At 42.0% G+C, this 19,919-nt stretch overlaps 1 protein-coding gene across 1 annotated transcript in view; it reads left to right on the top strand.

Annotated features, from left to right (window-relative positions):
- The window catches only part of LOC308115865 (carboxyl-terminal PDZ ligand of neuronal nitric oxide synthase protein-like), a 210,466-nt gene that overhangs the window by 140,567 nt on the left and 49,980 nt on the right, over positions 1 to 19,919 (top strand). The window contains exon 7 of the mRNA XM_080473688.1: positions 4,768 to 4,937. Coding sequence (XP_080329814.1) covers positions 4,768 to 4,937 — 170 coding nt within the window. The remainder of the gene's footprint in view (positions 1 to 4,767; positions 4,938 to 19,919) is intronic.

The raw sequence follows: 19,919 nt of genomic DNA, 5'->3' as shown, positions 1-19,919 counted from the left end.
TTTTATTTGTCTCCAACAATAAGAATACCGCCAGGGTCTGACTTTCTGTCCCATGTTTAGCGCTTTGATTTTTTTCTGAATGCATGGCGAGCGAAATGACGTTTCGTTCTTGCGTGGCCACGTCGACGCGATTGTGCAATCACAACGATTCTGCTCGCACAGGTTGCAAAAACGATTATTTTTAGATCGTCTTGTACAGTTGTGAACAGTGTGAAGGCTTTCACCACACGAGAATCACGCTGGTGATGGGAGCCGGCAGATGCACCACACACACACACACACACACACACACACACACACACACACACACACACAGACCTGCTCACACCACAGAGGGTAATGCTGGAGTGAATGTCACGGTTGAGTCAACCAGAAGAAAGAAAGCGCGACACAACAACACTGGTGGGCTGAGCTGCTTTTTATCTGCTGCCTCATGCCGGGACAGGGTGGGCTTCGGCACGTGGCTCAGGGCGGGGGTGCGTGAGGACAGGCGTTGCGATCCAACAGTCGGACGAGTCCACGATTTCCAGCTCTTTCACGCCGTCGTTCTGGTCATCATGGCGCCCGGCGTCCGGGACGCCCTCTTCGCCCCGAGCGGCGAGCGTCAAGGCGGGGGAGAAATGTTATCTCCAGAACCCCCTGCAGCCCTCCGGAGACGAGCTGGCTTTCACATGCTGATGAGCCCCAGAGATCACCCACGCACTCCGAACTGTATATCCACGCGCATCGTGAAAGGACCCCACATGCATACAAAGCGAGGCCCGAGCGCACACGCACTGTCACGGTGCGTTAAGTAACACAAGACCCGTCACGCGCCGCCAACGAGCTTATCAGGAGAACTAATTATCACGGCAGTGTCAGAGAAAAGGGATGGAAGAAGTGGGAGATAGCGGATTAGAGGAAAGGGAAGATTGAAAGAAGAAAGAAGAAAAGATGGCTGTGAAAGGGAAAACTTGGGAAACTTACAAGAAAAAGATGAAACGTGGCGGCGGATTAGAGGAGGAGGAGAGGCGACGGAGAGCCTGGCTGAGCAGCAGGGGGTCAGAAAGACGTCGGCGAAAGGGACGGACCGTCCTCAAAAGAGGTTCTCGCTGCATTTTGGCCCAATTATTTGAGGAGCTTCAACATTGAATGTAGAATATAATCATATTAACAGACAAACACGTTTGTGATGAAGGACTTACGTCACCCAGACTGGAAGCAATGAATGTGGGCCAGCGTTAAAACTAGAGCTACACTCGGTAGATCGCAGACCTTCGCCAACGCCACATTTGTATGCAGAACCGAGTTAGCATTGCTAGCATGATAGCCGTTAGCTCATATCAATGCTAACTCCATCACTGTGAAACATGACTTGTCGCTATGGAAACCGGAGACATATTAGTGCTGTTGTGACTAGAACATTTAGTGTGGTGAGATAAATGGGACATTTTCTCACAGTTTCGCTGTTTGTTTGGGGGATTTATTCGTAAACATTTAGCAGTTAACACCCCAAAATGTAATCAATTGGTCGTTGGATGGTGACTAGTCATCCCTGAAAGTTTCCTGCAATTCGGGTGACTAGTTTTTGCGAAAAGTTGCTAAAAACATATTACATCCAGATAAATAAATCCAAAGCGATGGAGAGTTCATGGGAGGCAGGTTTGATGTATTTTTGGCAAGAAACATTTACAATAATATTCACATAATGAAGTGTTTTCCACCGGCTCATGTTTGGTAAAAACTTTATATTACAGAGTGAAAGAAACCTTCACAGTGTTGGCCGGATATGAAAGACTGAGGGTGTAATACCTCCCAAAAATGAGTAGTTGGAGATGTGAGGGGTCTTCAGAGATGCGTACTGCCAGTTTAAAGAACCAGGGCCATTACAGGTTCTAGATGGGGGGGAAATTAGAAGCAGCAATACTCTCTGCTGCACTGTTTGTAGTCTGTTCCTGTCTCGTTTCGAGGTCGATCCCAAACAGATGGTGAACGTCGCGTTGGGAGTAACAACTGTATGGTGGCTGGATGGTAACCATCTTCTGGACAGTGTCCATATGGGAGATCCAGCGCAGAACACAGGAGATGGTGGAACGTAAAGGAGTCCACAGTAGTGGTGAAGCTCTGAAATCTGGAAAGAATGGGGAGAAGAGAAAAATGAACAGGGTGTGGAGGAATGGCAGAAACTTATCAAGGCTCAAGTTTCTTAGGAGGAGGAGGAGGAGGAGGAGGAGAAGGAGGAGAAGGAGGAGGAGGAGGAGGAGGGGCTAGACAAATATCTTGGCTTCCAGGAGGAGGAAGTCGAAGAGACAAATGAGGACAAAGATGATTCAGACATGGACGCTGATGGCGAGAATGAAAATAGGTAGATGTTAATACAAGCAAGTACATCAGTAGCTATGTTATTCAAATATTAATTATATTCACCAGCAAAACCATTGAGTTTGTTTGAATTGATCGGGGATGGAAAAGACGGATACGTCAAATGTGCCACTGCAGAAAACTACAAAGAGGATGAACATTGTTCCAGAAATTAAACGGATCAAGATTTTCTCCTCTGACTTTGAGGCATTTAAACGTGTAGTCTAACCTCAATTTTGTCATTTGGTTTGTTTTGTTTATTTGAACATTTGATATTCAGAGTATTTGGACATGTTTCTTTCCCAGACTTTCATGGCAGGCAGTACATTCTTTTTTTTTTTATAGCCTCAAAACAAATGGGCCACTGTTCTGTGGGAAGTTCAGAGTAAACCTTGCTTGGACACAAAAAAATGCAAATGGGAGTTCTGGCATCCAAGCAGCCTTCCTGGGTTATGCAGTTTACTTGAATAGGGAGAGGACGGAAGACACAGCCAGCCACTCCAGGCGTTGTAGTCATGGGACGCAAACGTTCCAGCCACTGTGAAGAAAACTGCATATTTACTGCTGTGAGGAATATGCATTAAATGGTGAAATGTGCTTATGATTACAAATGTTTTCTTATTTTTTTTAACCATTTTTTATTGTAGAATTTGGGATCAATGATTCTTGGTCTGTTTTAAAGATGAAGAATCAGTGTCCACTTTTTTTTTTTTTTTTTTAAACAGATTATTTCTACATTAACAAGGCCAGGTAAATATAAATCTCAGTGTATTTTAAACTGTTAGAGTCTCTTTAAAAGAATCCAGGTGTTTTTTTAAAGAGCCATGTATGTTTTGAAGAGACCTCATCAGGGTTAAAGCAGAACTCAACCTTTGCAACCGACATGGATTTTGATATTTGATGGAGTTTTGTTTGGGGAATATAGAAATACATGCATGCTCTGTATTAACCTACTGTCCTATTTAATTTTATATGAAACTAACATTATATTCTGTCATGATTAATGCATCGTATTACAGCTCTTTATTGATCAAGAGGCTCAGTGATTGTGTGACACTCGATTCGTGATCCATGTGTTGACCTGCTATATTCTGTTGCCGTGGAAACGACAATTGTTTGACTAAGGATTCAGAATTGCATTTAGATTATTAAACACACACAAAATTATTTTTTTTTCTATGAAACACATTGCAATACATAGAAAATTCCCCCCATAGATCTGTTAGAAAAAACACATTTTAAGTTATCCTCTCAATGACTGCAAATCTCACACAGTATAGAACTTTAAAATATTCTAGAACTGGAAATCATTCTAGAACCTTGACAGCTTGTGATTCAGAGTCTGACACACTTCAGAAGTGGGACAAATTCTAAACTTCTGACAAATGACTGAGACCTTCTGGAACTGACACACTTTATCAAGCAATCAAAATTAAAAACAAAATTAAAATAGAGTCAAACCCCTTTGCCAATGGTAACACATCTAAAAAATTTAAATTCAAAAGTCATGTAACAGGTAAAAAGGGGATGTTCGTCAAGAACCTGATTAAAAAGGAAGATCTTCAAGCCTGCTTTTAAAAACATGAACCTTCTCTGCAGCCCTCGGGTTCTCCAACAGGCTGTTCCATAAACATGGTGGTTCTTGTAGTAAAGGTGGGGATGATTAGAAGATCAGGGTTGAGGACCTTTTCAAACTTCTGATGCCTTCTAGAACCCTGACACCGTCTAGAACTGTAATATGTTCTGGAAGTCTGATACATCCTAGAACATTCTCAAATGCCAGAAATCCCAAGTTTCACGTCTCGGTGTTTAACAATGCTGTAAGTTCCTCCTGTGTTCTGTGACTCTCATCAACCAAACTGTCTGAGTTTAGAAGACATAAAAAGAAATGTTGCTAAAACGTTATTACTGGCCTGAGAAAGAATTAATAATAAAACCACAGTTGTGGAGCATGAGCAGAATATTTTGTTTAAACTCATTGAATGCTTCATAAATTTAACTAAATTAAGTTATACTGAAGCTACTTTGGGGTCAAAATATATAATGACACTATATTAATAAGGCGTCACATACATATTTTTAACAGTTATTCAAAAATCTCACCGCTTTTAAAACTTTAAAGTGACTGTGATTGCAGAAACACACATTTACATTAAATCACAGCTTGAAGTCTTTTTTTATGATTGAATAAAGAATTCCTTTATGAAGTTTACAGCTGCAGCTCACATTAGCCTTGACATTATCAAACCGAGGCTGTGCGAATATTTTTTCTGACTTATGTTTGTGTGTGTGTGTGTGTGTGTGTGCGTGCGTGTGTGTGTGTGTGTTCGCCCATGTGTGCGTGCGTACATGCTCAAACCTCATCGCGTGTGTGTGCAGGCGTGCGTGCTTATCCACCTGTATGTGTATGTACTTTCCTCGGCTCAGCTCGGGAGCTAACGGGTGAAGAGAAGGCGGCCACCGTCACCGAGGAGACCGACATCGACGCAGACGAGTTAAACCCGCCTCCGGCAACCGAGGAGTTAAACCCCAACAGAGGAGTTACGGATCTGGACGCCACTGCCAAGACACCTGACCTGAACCACGCAGACAACAAGGTAAACCAGTAACAGTTAATCCTCATTAGAATGAACCCGTGTCCAACATGTGTGACGCATTAAAAGCCATGGAAGTGGTGCTTTAAAATGCATTAAAAGAAAACTCATTCGTGTATATTTTTGTCACCACAATGTAAAGAAACACACCTTAATATGGTTGAGGGTTTGAATCCCTCCCCCGAATCTGTTTGTCTGCTTATGTTTGCTCGTGTCGATTTGTTTGGTTTCTCTTTGTAAAAAAAAAGCAGCGAGAATTGACCGTGTTGTACGTGGTGCTTTATAAATTAAGTTGAAGTGATTTGGTTTAGACTGGGGACGTTCTAGGTGGTGCAGTGGTTGGCGCTCTCGCCTCACAGCGAGGAGGTCCGGGTTCAAATGCCTGCTGGGACCTTCCTGTGTGGAGTCTGCATGTTCTCCCCGAGTGTGCGTGGATTTCCTCTGGGAAATCCGGTTTCCTCCCACGGTCCAGAAAAAACATGCATATGAGGTCAATCGTTGACCCTAAATTGCCTCTATGTGTGAATGTGAGTGTGTGTGGTTGTACGATTCTGTGTATTTGCCCTGCGATTGGCTGGAAACCTGTCTAGGGTTTACCTTTACTATTTGGATGGATGGATGGATGGATGGATGGATGGATGGATGGATGATAACAAGCAGTGCTGGTTCTTAACACACACTTTAATTTAATTTATATAATGTTCACTGACGGCTTGGTCGAAACGTTATCAAAGAAAAAACTGGTAAAAGTTCAGATCAAGACAACGACAATAAAAAAAAAAGCCATCTTAGCTCAAGTTTGACAAATTTGTTTGGAGATGAATCATCCGCTTGATCGTTTCAGGACAGTTGTAAACTTTCAGATTTGGAAGTATGATTTTAATGAGGAGTGGGAGGAGGTGATGGCGTTGTATTTGTTTGGTTTGAATTGATGTAAAACCAAAGTCACCGCAGGCGAAACTAAGTGAGGCTCCCTCTTCACCGTGGAGTCGGCAGCTGAGCTCCACGGTGAAGAGTGCGTGTGCGTGTGCGTGTGCGTGTGCGTGTGCGTGTGCGTGTGCGTGTGCGTGTGCGTGTGCGTGTGTGTGTGTGTGTGTGTGTGTGTGTGTGTGTGTGTGTGTGTGTGTGTGTGTGTGTGTGTGTGTGTGTGTGTGTGTGTGAGCTCAGCTGGCAGCACCACAGTGACTGTTGTTTAGTAGGATTTCCCGTCAGACTCGGGGGGTGACTGTGTTTTTGATGGAGGCAGCAGAGGGAGGATGATGCCGCATGATGAGGGCAGAGAGGGGATGTCAGGTGAAGTTTTTTGTTGTTTTTTTAAACCGGGCTCTTTGGACGGACGCTTTTGTATTTCGTTGAATTTGGCTGCAACGGTGGATCATAATCAAATCAGTTTCGGTTTGTCGAGGCCAGAAAGAGACAGTGGACAAAGATAGGCCCGATCTGGCTCAATTTGGTTTTTTTTTGTTTGTTTGTTTGTTTTAGTTTAGTTTTTTTCAATTGTTTACTTTCTCAACTAAACATACATTTCTGTAACATTATTTCTCATCATTTTAGTGTTTTTTTTTTTTTGGTTTTTTTTTTGTTTTTTTTTGGGTCATTCATCCTGTAGGTGCAAGAAAAAATACGTGGCACTTCCAAAAAATATGATTGATTTTGCATGAAATCATTAGAAACAGTTAAATCAATGCACTCTAGCTTTAATCACCTGAAAAACATTACATTTGTTTATGTCTTTAATCAATACAGAAACCTTCAGCTTTTTTTTTTTTTTTTTTTAACAAACATCTCTGCAGATACATTATGCATAAAGTTTTTCCAAAACATTCAACCTTTCCCCTAAAGTGTTGCAGGGTAAGAATGTTACTATATACAACATATATGCATGTAGGTGTGCTCCTCGTGGCAGACAATATACCTGTATTACCTCAGCGGATGAGGTTCATAAAGCTCCTACCAGACTATTTTAACAGCGTCTTTGCTGGTCTATAAAAACTAAAGTGCTGCAGGCGGACTCCTCACTTACTGTCTTGAAATCACGGTGCCAGGGTGGACTTTAAAATCCTATCACTTTTCCATAAACCACTAAATAGTCCCGAGGCCTACACACACTGAATATTTACTCATATATTACACAGATCTGCACCCCTCGGGTTTTCAGTTTTCACAGTGTGTCACCTAGATTAGCAATACCAGTAGATGAAGCAGCTCTGGCTACCTGTGGAGAAAACTTACTTTTAATTCGTAGCTCGTGTGCAATGTCTTCCCAATAAATGTATTATATAATGCCCATCATTTTTTTATTTATTCTTTTACTTTTATTATATTTCAATGATTGTAATTCCTTATACACTCTTGGCGAATCTCTGCAAAATAGGTCAAAAGGTCATCGGTTTAAACGGTATTGCAGCTTCATTGTACCCTTAGGGAAATTGGTTTTCACCCGTCAGAAACCCAGAAAATATAGACATTTATGAAACACTGAAGACGCTCAGGAATCCAAACAGATCCAGTTTACTGAAACCAAGAGGTTGCATGCTTTCATTTTTGAAAAACAAATAAAGCTTCCATTAAAACTGGCTGTTTTCATGGAGACATAATAAATTAGTCTGTTCCAGATCGAAGTATTTCTCGCAAGACAGACGATTCATTTTGTTTTGTTTTCCCCAACCATTTTAAAGTATTCCAAGCGAGTACATTGCAAACGATTCACCAGACTCTCCCCAATTGTTATTTTATAATTGTTAAATTTAAATTCTGTATCATGTTGTGTACTTACGACCGCCACACAAATATAAAGTACCACATTGAATGTGTCGACTTCAGAGGTTCAATCACCAACAACCATGAAACACATCTATTCCAACTGCTTAGCCAAAGTGAAGCTGACCCGATTGTTTTCAAAGAAAATAATTATTGACAGTCGGCCTTAGTTCCAGCTGTGGTTTGTAGCGAGGAATGTTCCAAGGTTAACCTCAGAACTTGTGAAAAGGACAATTATCTCTATCGGACGAGTCATAACAGCTGAATTCTAAATAACTTGAATCCTCAAAATACATCGATTCAAGTGGATATTTTTCTTATCTTATGTCTTCATTCCATCTTTTTCACCTTGTCACCAAACCTTCAGAACTCTCCTTTGCACGAAAAGATGTGTAGGTACACCTGCACTGACGAGGTGGATCGTCAGGCATTCTCGATTAACGGTAAATAATTAAAGAGACGAGCTGTTCGGCTGCACTACAGGCCAGAGTTTATTCAACTTTTCATCATCGCAGAAATGAAAAGGTTATCGCACCGCGGGCTGCAGACTGGCGGTAAACACGGGCAGTAATCAACTCTTCACATGAAGGCTCAGAATGAGACTCTTCATACAAACTGTGTTTTCATACCCGTTGAAGCCGACCAGGGTCCCTGTTACGTGCAGGCTGAGACCAAATGAATGCAACATGTTTAGTCGCTTCCACAGTCCAACCTGCAGGCGGAGCAACGCGCAGCAACAGCTTGTTTCCAGTGTTACAGAGCTTGACAATGTGGGTATCATCATGTTTCCATGACAACTGAGCATGATGACATGGGAACGTCATGTTTCCATGGCAACTGAGCATGATGACATAGGGAACGTCATGTTTCCATGGCAACTGAGCACGATGACATAGGGAACGTCGCGTTTCCATAACAACTGAGCATGATGACATAGGGAACATAGTGTCTCCATAACAACTGAGCATGATGACATCGGGAACGTCATGTTTCCATAACAACTGAGCATGATGACATCGGGAACGTCATGTTTCCATAACAACTGAGCATGATGACATAGGGAACGTCGCGTTTCCATAACAACTGAACCTGATGACATAGGGAACATAGTGTCTCCATGACAACTGAGCATGATGACATAGGGAACATCATGTTTCTGCTTTGTCTGATCTGGTCTAATAAAGTCTCGCTCTTCTGCACCGTGGCTTCCGGTTTTGAATTGTGTTATATTCCTCACAAAGTGTTTGATGCAGCACTATTGCACAGAATGATCGAAGCTCTTTTCATTGAGCCACTTACTGAACAATTCCCTGGTTCGGATCAGACATACTAACAATGAGCCATAGAATCTCGTTTTGGATCCAAGTTCAACTCTCGTTGTTGGCATTTTCCTCGGCTATGTTTGATCATCGCTGATATGCTGAGACAAAAGCCACAATGCATACCTCATGGGAGCTCTTTCAACCCCAACTTGCGAGGACACACAGCAGCTGTTGGCGATGTGTTGGCTGACACTACAATACAGTGCGACTGAAGCTGCTCAGCTGTGTTGTCGGTCCACGCCAGAGTTCATGTATTGTGTTCACACCAACCCTGCAGCACCGTGCTCCACTGGGCCAACCCAACAACGGCTGGTGTAAAAAATAAAAAAATAAAAAACTTCTTCAGTTACACAGTTAAACGAGACTGTTGAGCTGTTTAACAGGCCCATTAACATTAAAGTTATGAGACTTTTCATCACGGCCCCTGATTGAAAGCAACGTGCCGTGAAATCACTGAAACAACGAGCTCTCTGCGGGTGACCTCTTTTCTCCAGACACCAGCGAAAGTGTGTCTCCTCTTACGAGTGTGCATGGCTTCCATATATATATATATATATTTTTTTTTTTCATTATTGACACATTTCATCACTCTGAGCTACTTGACAGATTAAATAGAAATGTGCAGAGACAAGTCGGGGGCGAGGCAACAGGGAACAAGTTGTATGCATGTGTGTACCTCTCCGGTGCTTTACCCACATGTGTGCAATTTGTGTGTGTGTGTGTGTGCGTGTGCGTGTGTGGTTGCGCACCAGCATAGGGATTTGATTCACTACAGGGGTTCCCTGGAAGCTCATGAAAGGGAAAGCAGCCTTCGGGTGTTAAAGTTCATTCTCCTCCTGTCGGCTCCCGTTAGACTGACAAATCCCTCGCCGCCCCGCGGTCAAACGATCCCAGAGGAGTTGGTGAGCAGCGCTTCTCAATCCAACGTTGGGCTTTGTGTCAAATGGGGGGGGGGGGGGGGGGGGGTTGAGTCAGGACATTGGCTTTTCCTTTGGGGTGATTAAGAGTGTGACGACGGGATAAATTGAAAAGACAAAAATGACAGTATTGAGATGAGTGCATTTCAGAAATTTGAAGAGGCGTGTCTTGTTTTTCTTCTTTGAGGGGGGAGGAGGGTTGTTTGGCCCAGAGACAAGTGGTTTTAATAAAGAGTGAGTGATGTGCAGAACAAAAGGGGAAAAGTAGAGCTCTAGAGGCACGTGAAGCAAAATTCGAAACATATTTTATAGCAGGAATGAGAGATAAGTGCAGTAGCCTCTGCTGTTGTGTGCAAATCACAAACAAAAGACGAATTGTGTGCGTTTGTGTGTGTTCACGTTAGTGCTCTAAAGCCAGGCGGTACAACTCGCGCTCTGATGAAGGATTCGCCTCTGGCCCACTTTCAGATGCTGTCAGCCAGGTGTAAACACTCTGATCTATGAGTGTAGCGCTACGGGCGGCACTTCACTGGCAGCACTCTCTCTTTTTTATTTCCCCACCATCGCTTCATTAACGTGCCTCGGCTATTTCAGACCTGACATGACCCAGCGTCCCACAAAATACTGAACGGGCATCCCCGGCACAGGTCGTCAAGCCAAGACAGCCAGACAGGGGGTTCCTGTTTGATGTGATTGTTAAAATTCTTGTTGGGAAAACCTCAGAGGCAAGCTCTGATCTAAAGTGTGCATTATTCTTTCAAACCAGATCAATCCGGTTTATTCAGCAGCATTTTATTTTGCGGCCTATTTGTCCTCTCTCAGTGGGGAACTTGTAAAAGCTACCGTTCTTGAAATATTGAGCCACTTTCATACTTGTTAAGTATACAAGCATGCCATGGAGTACACACACGGTGAAATCATAAAAGTAAAAGTTTGGACCCTTCGCCTTGTTTTCTGCGGTTAGACTATTGATTATGGAGCTTTGTAGAAAAGAAAAAAAAAGCATTCACTCCATGTTCGGTCAAAAGACTGACTTTCTACATCCTCGTATCGGTTTTGCAGCATAAACATAGTGAGATATCTTCCATTACATAACTCTGAACATAACAGATTCCATTAAGGTATTTTTTTACTCTTAAACCTGTTCAATGACTATGTCCCGGTGCTTATTTTGACATGTCCACGGTAGAGAACAGTCACGCCTTTATTCCAGTCTTTTGGTTGGTCGATGAGTGTTTCACCACTTCTCGCCAGTTGTGTTGGTGTGGAACTTTTCATTTTCGATAAGTTGCGTTGCTCTGAGCCTTGCTGTTGCTGTTGGATGTAAACACCCAAAACACTGCAAGACGTTTCTTTTGAAGTTAGTCATTTCCATTGACATTCAGTAAGACTATTTCATTGAGTTTGAATTTTTCCTTCAGCAGTGATAATTCCTATGTTTTCTAGTGGCCCCGTCTCCTTCAGTCCCTGTTTACTCTTGAATAAAAACAAACCTCAGTTTTAGATTCTCTCTCTTTGTGATGCAGGGGACACGCACACACTTGTGTTCTCCTTCCAGGACAGAGACGCATCCTTTCAATACTCTCCTCACACAAGCAGGCAATAAGAATTCAACCACTTCATTTCTCATTTGCCGTAAACTCAATGAGGTTTTGTGAAACTGCCTCTTGACCCATTTGCTTTGGAGGCGCCGGCTCCTGAGGTTGTTTCTCTCGATGGCTTTAAAGTCAGATGTTTCGACTCCGTGGCAAGTGTGCGTCTTGTGTTTGTGCCGACTTGTAAAGTTGTGATATAACCTCGGTCCGCCAACCCCCGGGAAGGCACACGGCCATTAGCCAGAATCCTGCCGTCTTACAAGCTTTTAGCGGTTTCCATGTGCCTCTCCTGGTACACAAATACAAGTGTTACTTTGTCATTACGTACAGCCTCTGATTGTCTCTGAGCCGTCGTGAAGTTAAACAAGGGGTCCTGGAAGTGACCTCGACAGAACCATGGTCCTAACATAATCGAGGGTATCTGGCTTTACAATGAACAGGTAGAAAAATCCAAACCAGAGAACCTCCACAGTAAAACTGGAGTTTAGTTCTCCAAGATGTTTTATAGCAACTTCTGAGGAAAGCTTCTTCACAAAATGTGGGCAAGTGCTTTGAATGCAGAGGGCAGTCACGCCAAATACTGATTTCTCTCCTGCTGATTGAAATATGCATAAATTGATGGAAAGAATTCTGTGACATTGTTTTGACACTTTTTTCTTTCCATGTCCTTCCCACACACACACACACACACACCAGCCTGAAGCCATTGCACAGTACTTTATCATTAGAAATATTGTGATACGTCGACCTGCTTTCATGTCATGCAGGAGAAACTCAGTTTCAGCTGATTTAAAAAACAAACAAACAAAAAAAAGATAATATATGTTTACCCAGTGGTATGTGTGACAAAGAGACCTGTTCGCCTCAGACAGGACAAAGTTAGTCCGGGATTGATGAGGTATCGCCAATCTCAAACGACCATACATTGTCTGGCTTCTCCCTGTGGTCGTCTATCACTCGACTTTCCACTCCATTAGCCTCTGTTTTGTGCTGACGCCTTTTCTCCAAACTGAACTGTGTTCGTGCCAGAAATGTTCCAAGAATTCAGCGCAGGAGATAAAACTAATCGCATGCCAGTACATCACTCGACTGACACCAATGGTGGTTGTAGGATTTAGTAAAATATGTTCAACTGAAGTCCCCCGGCTAGCTCAGTTGGTAGAGCATGAGACTCACAATCTCAGGGTAGCGGGCGCCACCTTCTTGTGGGCTCACCACCTGCAGGAAGGTTCTTAAATGGTGCTATGTGATCTGGGTGACGGTGCTCAGACTGTCACCCCCGCGACCCGGAAACGGATAAGCGGAAGAAAATGAATGAATGAATGAATGAATGTTCAACTGATACGGTTAAATATTCCCATAACGTTTGGTATAAGTAGCAGTTAAATCCTGAATTTATTCGGGGTTGTTCACGTGACGTTTCCAGTTGTTTTTCCCTTTTCATTACAGAAATGTTTCGAAACGTTTTGAATTGCGTGTCAATACATTGTTGGGAAAAATTATTATTGTTCATCTACTGGCCCATGTGCAGAATAACTATTAATTTATTTGTTTGCACTATTGTTGCTATTACACAGTTTTTACTTGAAAATGATGCCGTGGCGACACATTTTGTATCACTACCAACAGTAAATTGTAAACATCCAAGCTCCACCTGCGGATGTGACGACACAGCGTGATGAATCGCCTAACTATCCGGTAACATGAAGTGTCCTTTAGGATAGTTTGGACCTCGGCAGTACTGCGATGTTGGAACGTCAGAGGCAGGGTTCGAGTATTAACAGACACAAAAAGTCTCAAAATTGGTTTCCCGGGAAGCTGGAAAGCTCTGAGTCTATCAGAAATATTGGGTTTTCAATTTACAAAATGGAGGGGAAAAAATATTGTGCTGAAAATGAAAACAGTCAACCGAAATTTGAAAAGGAAATGAAAAGTCTTTAAAATCACAACAGTGGTGTTGCTGTTGCTGCTCAGCAGCAGACTCAGTCAGGACACTGTCGCCTGGTTGTGTTTAGAAACCCTAGTTTATCCAGCAAAGCCTGTTGAAACCTCCGTGTTCTGTAAGGCCTTGCAGAAATTTTCTTTAAACCAACTAGTATTTGAATTTCATGAAGACGATGCCCTCTGGCGTAAAGACATTATTCCGTGCCATAAATTGAATCCTCCAGGCAGTGAGTCATATTTTAAAGATATAACCAACATGGTGCTGGTGCATTTGGGTGTGTCCACTGTATTGTTTAAATAAGTGATGATCTGAATGCAGGGCGAGAGAGAACAAGCTGCTTCTTAAGGGATCGCAGGTCATTTAATTGTGGACCGTTAAACTCAGCAGATTCCGTCATTCTTTTTTCTTAAAGAGCCGGGTGTGCTCGCATCGCTGTGCATTGTTGTTTGTTTTCTCAATGCTAAAACAGTATGAGCTCCTGAAAGAGTTCAGGACTCACATGAAAGGGTGAAGGACCAATTTGAATAAGATCGGCAAATGATTGCACTAAGAGGAAAGACGCCTCTAAACAGCTGCAGCCACAGGAAAACCCAACTCACAGCTCCCGGCGATGGCACAATAACAATTCTATGTGTTATGACAAAAGTGCATTACGTACGCCTTCCATGTTCACAGTGCATCATTAAAATATCAAGAAAACACTGAGGCTAAATATTTATTCTATCAGTTTTGATGAACACATTTGTTTTACGGTGATCAGATAAAAACCGAAACGCAGCATTAGAATTGTACGTAGACGCTCAGGCTGCGTTCACCCTGCACGTCTCGATGCTCATTTCTGATTTTTACATTTTAAAGGCGACCTCTATCAGACTGCCGTGTGGAAACGTGATCGGACCCGACGTTTCGTCCACCAGTGAGAATTCAACGGACTATATTAGAGAATGAAGCTCATCGAGTTATTTCTGAAGAATTATGGCTAAAACTTCGGAAAAATAAATCCTTAACAACAATTTCTCTACTACGGAGAACAGTTCCTGCAGAATACTTTCTTATTTTTGATCTTGCTGAAATAAAAAAAAATAAATCTGAAAGGAAGTGAAAATAATATCTTCTTTTTTTTTTTTTACTTTCAATGTACCTTGGGAAACTTCCTGAAGGTCTGTGTGAAAGAGACTCGTACCTGTTGAGAATCAATATCATTGCAAGTCAAAAAGAGCGATAACCAAATGCTGGCCGCAGCGTGATCCACCCACCACGAAGGAGATTCCGACTTTCACACTGCAAATTTAAAATAGAAAGGAGAGGAATACTGGGGGAAATGGGAACTGATAATATATAGCAGACTTTGAGTCATCTACTGCAATCTGTGTGTATTCTGGTTCAAGATATTAGTGCTATTCTATAAATGTATTTATTTGTTCTGTATTCTTCTATAATATTTGGAAAAAAAATAAAAAAATTAAAGTTGAATAGAATTATGAAACATGAACATATCTATAGGAAAAACTAGTGTTTCTCAATTATTGCATATAAACTTGCCAGATCTGATTATTACTATTTTATTACTCCATGTCATGTATTTTGGTCACGTAAACAGACTGATGGACTCTAGGTGTAGTTGTTGTTTGTACGGCTATAGCGCCGCACTATACAACAACTGAGTCAATGCTGGACACTAATACTTTTTGTGAAATACATCTCCACATTCCAGCTTTTTGTTGAGTATCATCTTTATGTGTATTTCCGTGGAAAACTCGCCAGAGATCACAAATCATACTGACACATTTCCAATTCTTAAATGTTTACCACACTGCACAGGGGGTGTCAATAACAGGAGTCTCACGGGAGCAAAATCTAATTCAGTGTTTTAGGGTGCAGCGCTTGAGTAAGCATTTTGATCCCAACAGTTTACAGGGGCACGGGTCTGTTATCTGGAGTTTCTCCAAAGATGACATTTTGAATTTTTTTTTTTAAACGAAAGTAAGACATAAAAATCAATTTATTCTAATCAGTGGCGGCTCTTCAGACAGAGCTCACTGGATTCCCCTCTAAATTGATTCAGAAATTGCAGGGCATTGCTTATAAAGTCATCCAAAAAGTGAAGCCCAAACCTAATTTTACACTCTGACTTGATTATTTAGGTCAGTTTTAGTCTTTTCACGTCACAAAATGAGTCAAAAATACAGGAGGAAGTTGAAAAGTAGTGCTGTTCAGACGTAAGCGAACACTTTCAGCGCTTTGCCACTAATATGTCTACTCAGCCTTATTCGACTTAACTCTACTCGCTGTTGACGCTTTTTTCCACTACCAGGTACTTTCGTGGTACCTGTGCGGTTTACTTTGTTTTGGATTAACTGGTTTCCCTGTTAACTGGTGACCGGCTTCCTCGAGCGTCACCCTTTTCACAGCCGATGTTAAAAACCCGACCAAAATCCGTTGCTGTACGCCGTTTAAACGCATTTCTATTAAAGTTTAAAGTATCATACTGTTTGTTTTATTTTAACATCAGCTGCTAAGAACGGCTTGTGGCAGAAGTCACCACATGACAGGGGCACCAGTGAAACTGAAACACCGGACAGTGAAGCGCGATCGTAACAAACCACATTTTGTAATATTATTAATAAACATGTAAAAATGTATACTATTTAATTTATTTTTTGAGCTGATAGCCAATGCACGTTCGCGCCGCATCAAATCGGAGGTGATTACTTGTGCATGACGAGGGAAAACTCAGATGACTCCGCCCACACCGTGGTCGAGCAGAGGCAAGGCGAGTAAGGCTGAGTAGGAACTCGTGGAAAAGCTCCATTTGACCTGAGCAGAACCCGCTCGACTACAACCACTCGCCAATGGATCGTGAGGTTAATTTTATGATGTGATATTACAGGAAAAGTCACAGGGGAGTGAAGTCCCAGACTTGTTGTTTTAGAGCCTTTGATAAAGTTGTAAATCTGTAAACTCGGCCTGTTGGCAGTGAGGGATGCCAGATCCTGTCGTCTGGTGTTTTATAGCCCGTTCGCCCGAGTGTGTGTGGGAGGGGGACGGCATGTTTGACAGACGGAGAGCAGCGAGTGTAATCACAGCTGTAGGAGGAGAAAGGAAAACTTCCTTTATCCCCCCTCATCTATCTTGAGTTTCCTTTTCTGTCTCCCTTCCCCTACGTTTTATATCTAAACGTATTTTTTTTTTCCTCCCCGTGGTTCCTCCCTGCTCCTCTTATGAGTTTAACTCGAGGCAAAAATACAGAAAGGAGAGTCGGTCTAACTGCTTAGAAGCTGTATTAGCCCAGATATGGTGGGAATTAGATGTAATAGTTGAGTTTCCCTCTGGCGGAGTCCGACTAAAACAGTCATTGGTAAGAATTTTGGTGGAATTTTTTTTTTTTTTTTTAATATAATCAGAATCGAACGTCTTCAACTCCCCTGAGCGCGGTGTGGGTATTCACTCTGCTGTATTCTGTAATTGGCTTAAACTGCGGTAAACAAATTTAGCATTCAGAGAACAGGTGTGGATTGTTGTTGTTCAATCGGTACAGTAAACAGAGGATAAACAGGCTGCAAGTGTGTTTTAGCTAAGCAAACTCCTCACCAGACACACTGGGGCGGGCGGGCGGGCGGGCGGGCGGGCGGGCGGGCGTGCGTGCGTGCGTGCGTGCGTGCGTGCGTGCGTGCGCGTGCGTGCGTGTGTGTGTGTGTGTTTAAATGTGAATTCAAAACCATTTACACACTCACATTGTGGGGTCTCGTCCTGCTTGTGGAGGCAAAAATGAAGTCTGAGTCTGAATGTGGAATGGAAATAATAAGATTTGAAAGCAAAAATAGTTTAGTCCTTCACTTGTTTTCCTCAAACACAATGTTTTTTGTTTGTTTGTTTTTTCATTTAACAAAAAAAGATCTACAGTTTGAACCCAATAATGATAAACTAAACAATCTTTAAGGAGCCAACACTAACGCCAGAGAAGACAGAGATTTATTTTCCTACATGTTGGTTGAACACAAACGTTGCTTGCAGGTTCTGCTAGTCACCAGCAAATAGAAGACAGCGCCGCGCCGCGTCCCGTAAAGAATTGAATACACGTCCTTTTGTGCGTATGTCTGTCTGTTTTCAAATTTTTCAGAAAATTTGTATGCATTTTTCCAGCTTTTTGCAAAAACTGCTTCCATGAATTACATGACATTTTCAGGGATGATTTGCCTTCATCCAAGGACTAATTGATTAGATTTTAGGCTGTTGGCGGCGAACCATATCCAAATAAATCCCCAAAACTGAGGGAAAAAATTCCCATATTGAGCAGATGAGAGAGGTACCTCATGGAGGGGATGAAAGGAGATCAGAGTCTGTTGCCATGGAGATGCTCCCTGCTCAGTGTTTCACACAGTGATGTCGATACCCGACCTAGCTAGTTAGCATCGATATGAGCTAATGGCTAACATGCTAGTGACGCTAACTCGGTTCCACAAACAAAGTCTGTGCTCTACATAGTGTAGCTCTATTTTTATTACTGTTTTATTTTTTTATTTTTAAAAAACTACAGTATTTGTCATTGTCACGATGCATAATTTCCATTTATTTCATCCATCATTCCAGGTATTTTACCTTAATTCGTTTGAATGAGATCGTAAAGCACAATTACCTTAAGAAAATAGGTAGTTCATCACTACTTAAGCATTATTATTATTTTTATGAATGGGCTTTAATTTCTAGCATATAAAATTATTACAGCTGTAATCTTCAAGCCTGAATGCCTGCAACACCCCTGTTTTCCTGCCCTATTTCACATACATGATGGCATTTCTTCTTCTTTTTTCTCCCTCTTTCTTTCACAGCTGCAAACCTCAGTCAACCTTTATTTTGTGTGAGGGCACTCCAGGCATCCTTTGGTTTCTGAGAATAATTTGGCATCCAATCTTCATAGCTGTCTTGGCGCACTCTGCTGTGACATTTTTGGGAATTATAGGACTTGGCTGGAGCCGACCATTTAATTACAGGTCAAAACAAGGGGACATATTTTGACAAAAAAAAAAAAAAAAGGATTTCACTACTCTTTTTTTGTTTTTTTATGTTGTTCCAGTTGCTATTTGAAGTTTCAGATTTGGTCAGGGTATGAGTCCAAAAGAATTAGTTCCACATTAGCAAATGTTTTAAAACGTCTAACTTTGTCTTTTACATTTGGTTGATAACTTTATTTATATTTTCTTGTCTAAGTTGATCTAATTTCATCAACTAAAGTGAATCAAATACACAACATTTCTGAGTTTCAACTATAACAACCTCAAATCAAGCTGAAAGTTGAGATTATAATACGGCTGTGCAGTTTGACACGTCGCAGTAAACTGCTTAAAGTGTTTTTATAGAATTTCTAAGGTTTGTTTGATTATTTCATGTATTTGTACGTAAGGCTCAAAGTAGCGTTTTATTTGTACTCACAAAACTTTCAGGGAGGCGTACATTGTGTCTTCCAACTTGTAAGCTTAATTAGTAAAGTTCATGTTTTAGTTTTTTTATTTGTACTGTGAAAGTAAACCAGAGTACCTCGAGGAAATCCATTCATGCATTTTAACTTCAGCTGCTACGGAAAGGCTGGTGACAGAAGTCACCAGTTAACAGGGGCACCAGTGAAACCGAAACACCGGACAGTGAAGAACGATTACTGCACATTAACAATCCACATTTTGTAAGATTATTATAAAAATATCTACTATTTGATTTATTATTTGAGCTGATATCCAATGCCCGTTCGCTCTGCATCATATCGGGGGCGATTACTAAGCTCAGATGACTCCGCCCACGGCGTGGTGGTATTATACAGTAATGGAAAACGACCGAGGCTGAGTCGAGTAGAGGCGAGGCAAGGCAAGGCAAGTCGAATGAAGTAGGGCTGACTTTGGTGGAAAAGCACCATATTTTGACATCAGACTCCACTTTGGGACAAATTTTGTAAACGTGCTATATACAGCAAGTGCAGTGTATTTACCGACCAGGGCTGTTTGTTGGCTGGTTCAGCAGTTATTTATATACAGCCGAAAATATGAATACTTTCTCACAATGGATCTAGGGCAAGACCGTCATTGTCATATGGAATGGAAGTAGTAGTAAACATTTTTTTGTGTGTGTGTGTGTGTGTGTGGGGGGGGGGGGGGGGGGGGGTTGGAGACAACTGCCCAAATACACATTCAGAATTTCTTTTCCATCTGTGTTATGTCTCATTCCGCTGCTCCTGCCGCCGACAGCCTGTTTATGTCTGCCTTCTCGCTGTGTTTCACTATGATTGGGTGGAGTTCCTGTGTCCACTGCGCTTGAAAACCAAACATGTCATCATCTTTCCTCTCACTCGCTTTCAAGTGCTGAGTCGTCTCATTCACTCTCCCAGTTGCTAAATCTCCCCGGTTTGCATGACAACACACACACAGTTTCAACGCCGTCGTCCTCAACATCCCTTCCTT

Source organism: Lipophrys pholis (assembly GCF_963383615.2).
Source record: "Lipophrys pholis genome assembly, chromosome: 10".
NCBI lineage: Eukaryota > Metazoa > Chordata > Actinopteri > Blenniiformes > Blenniidae > Lipophrys > Lipophrys pholis.
The sequence above is the reverse complement of the archived record's forward strand: the minus strand, read 5'-3'. Positions and strand labels throughout refer to the sequence as shown.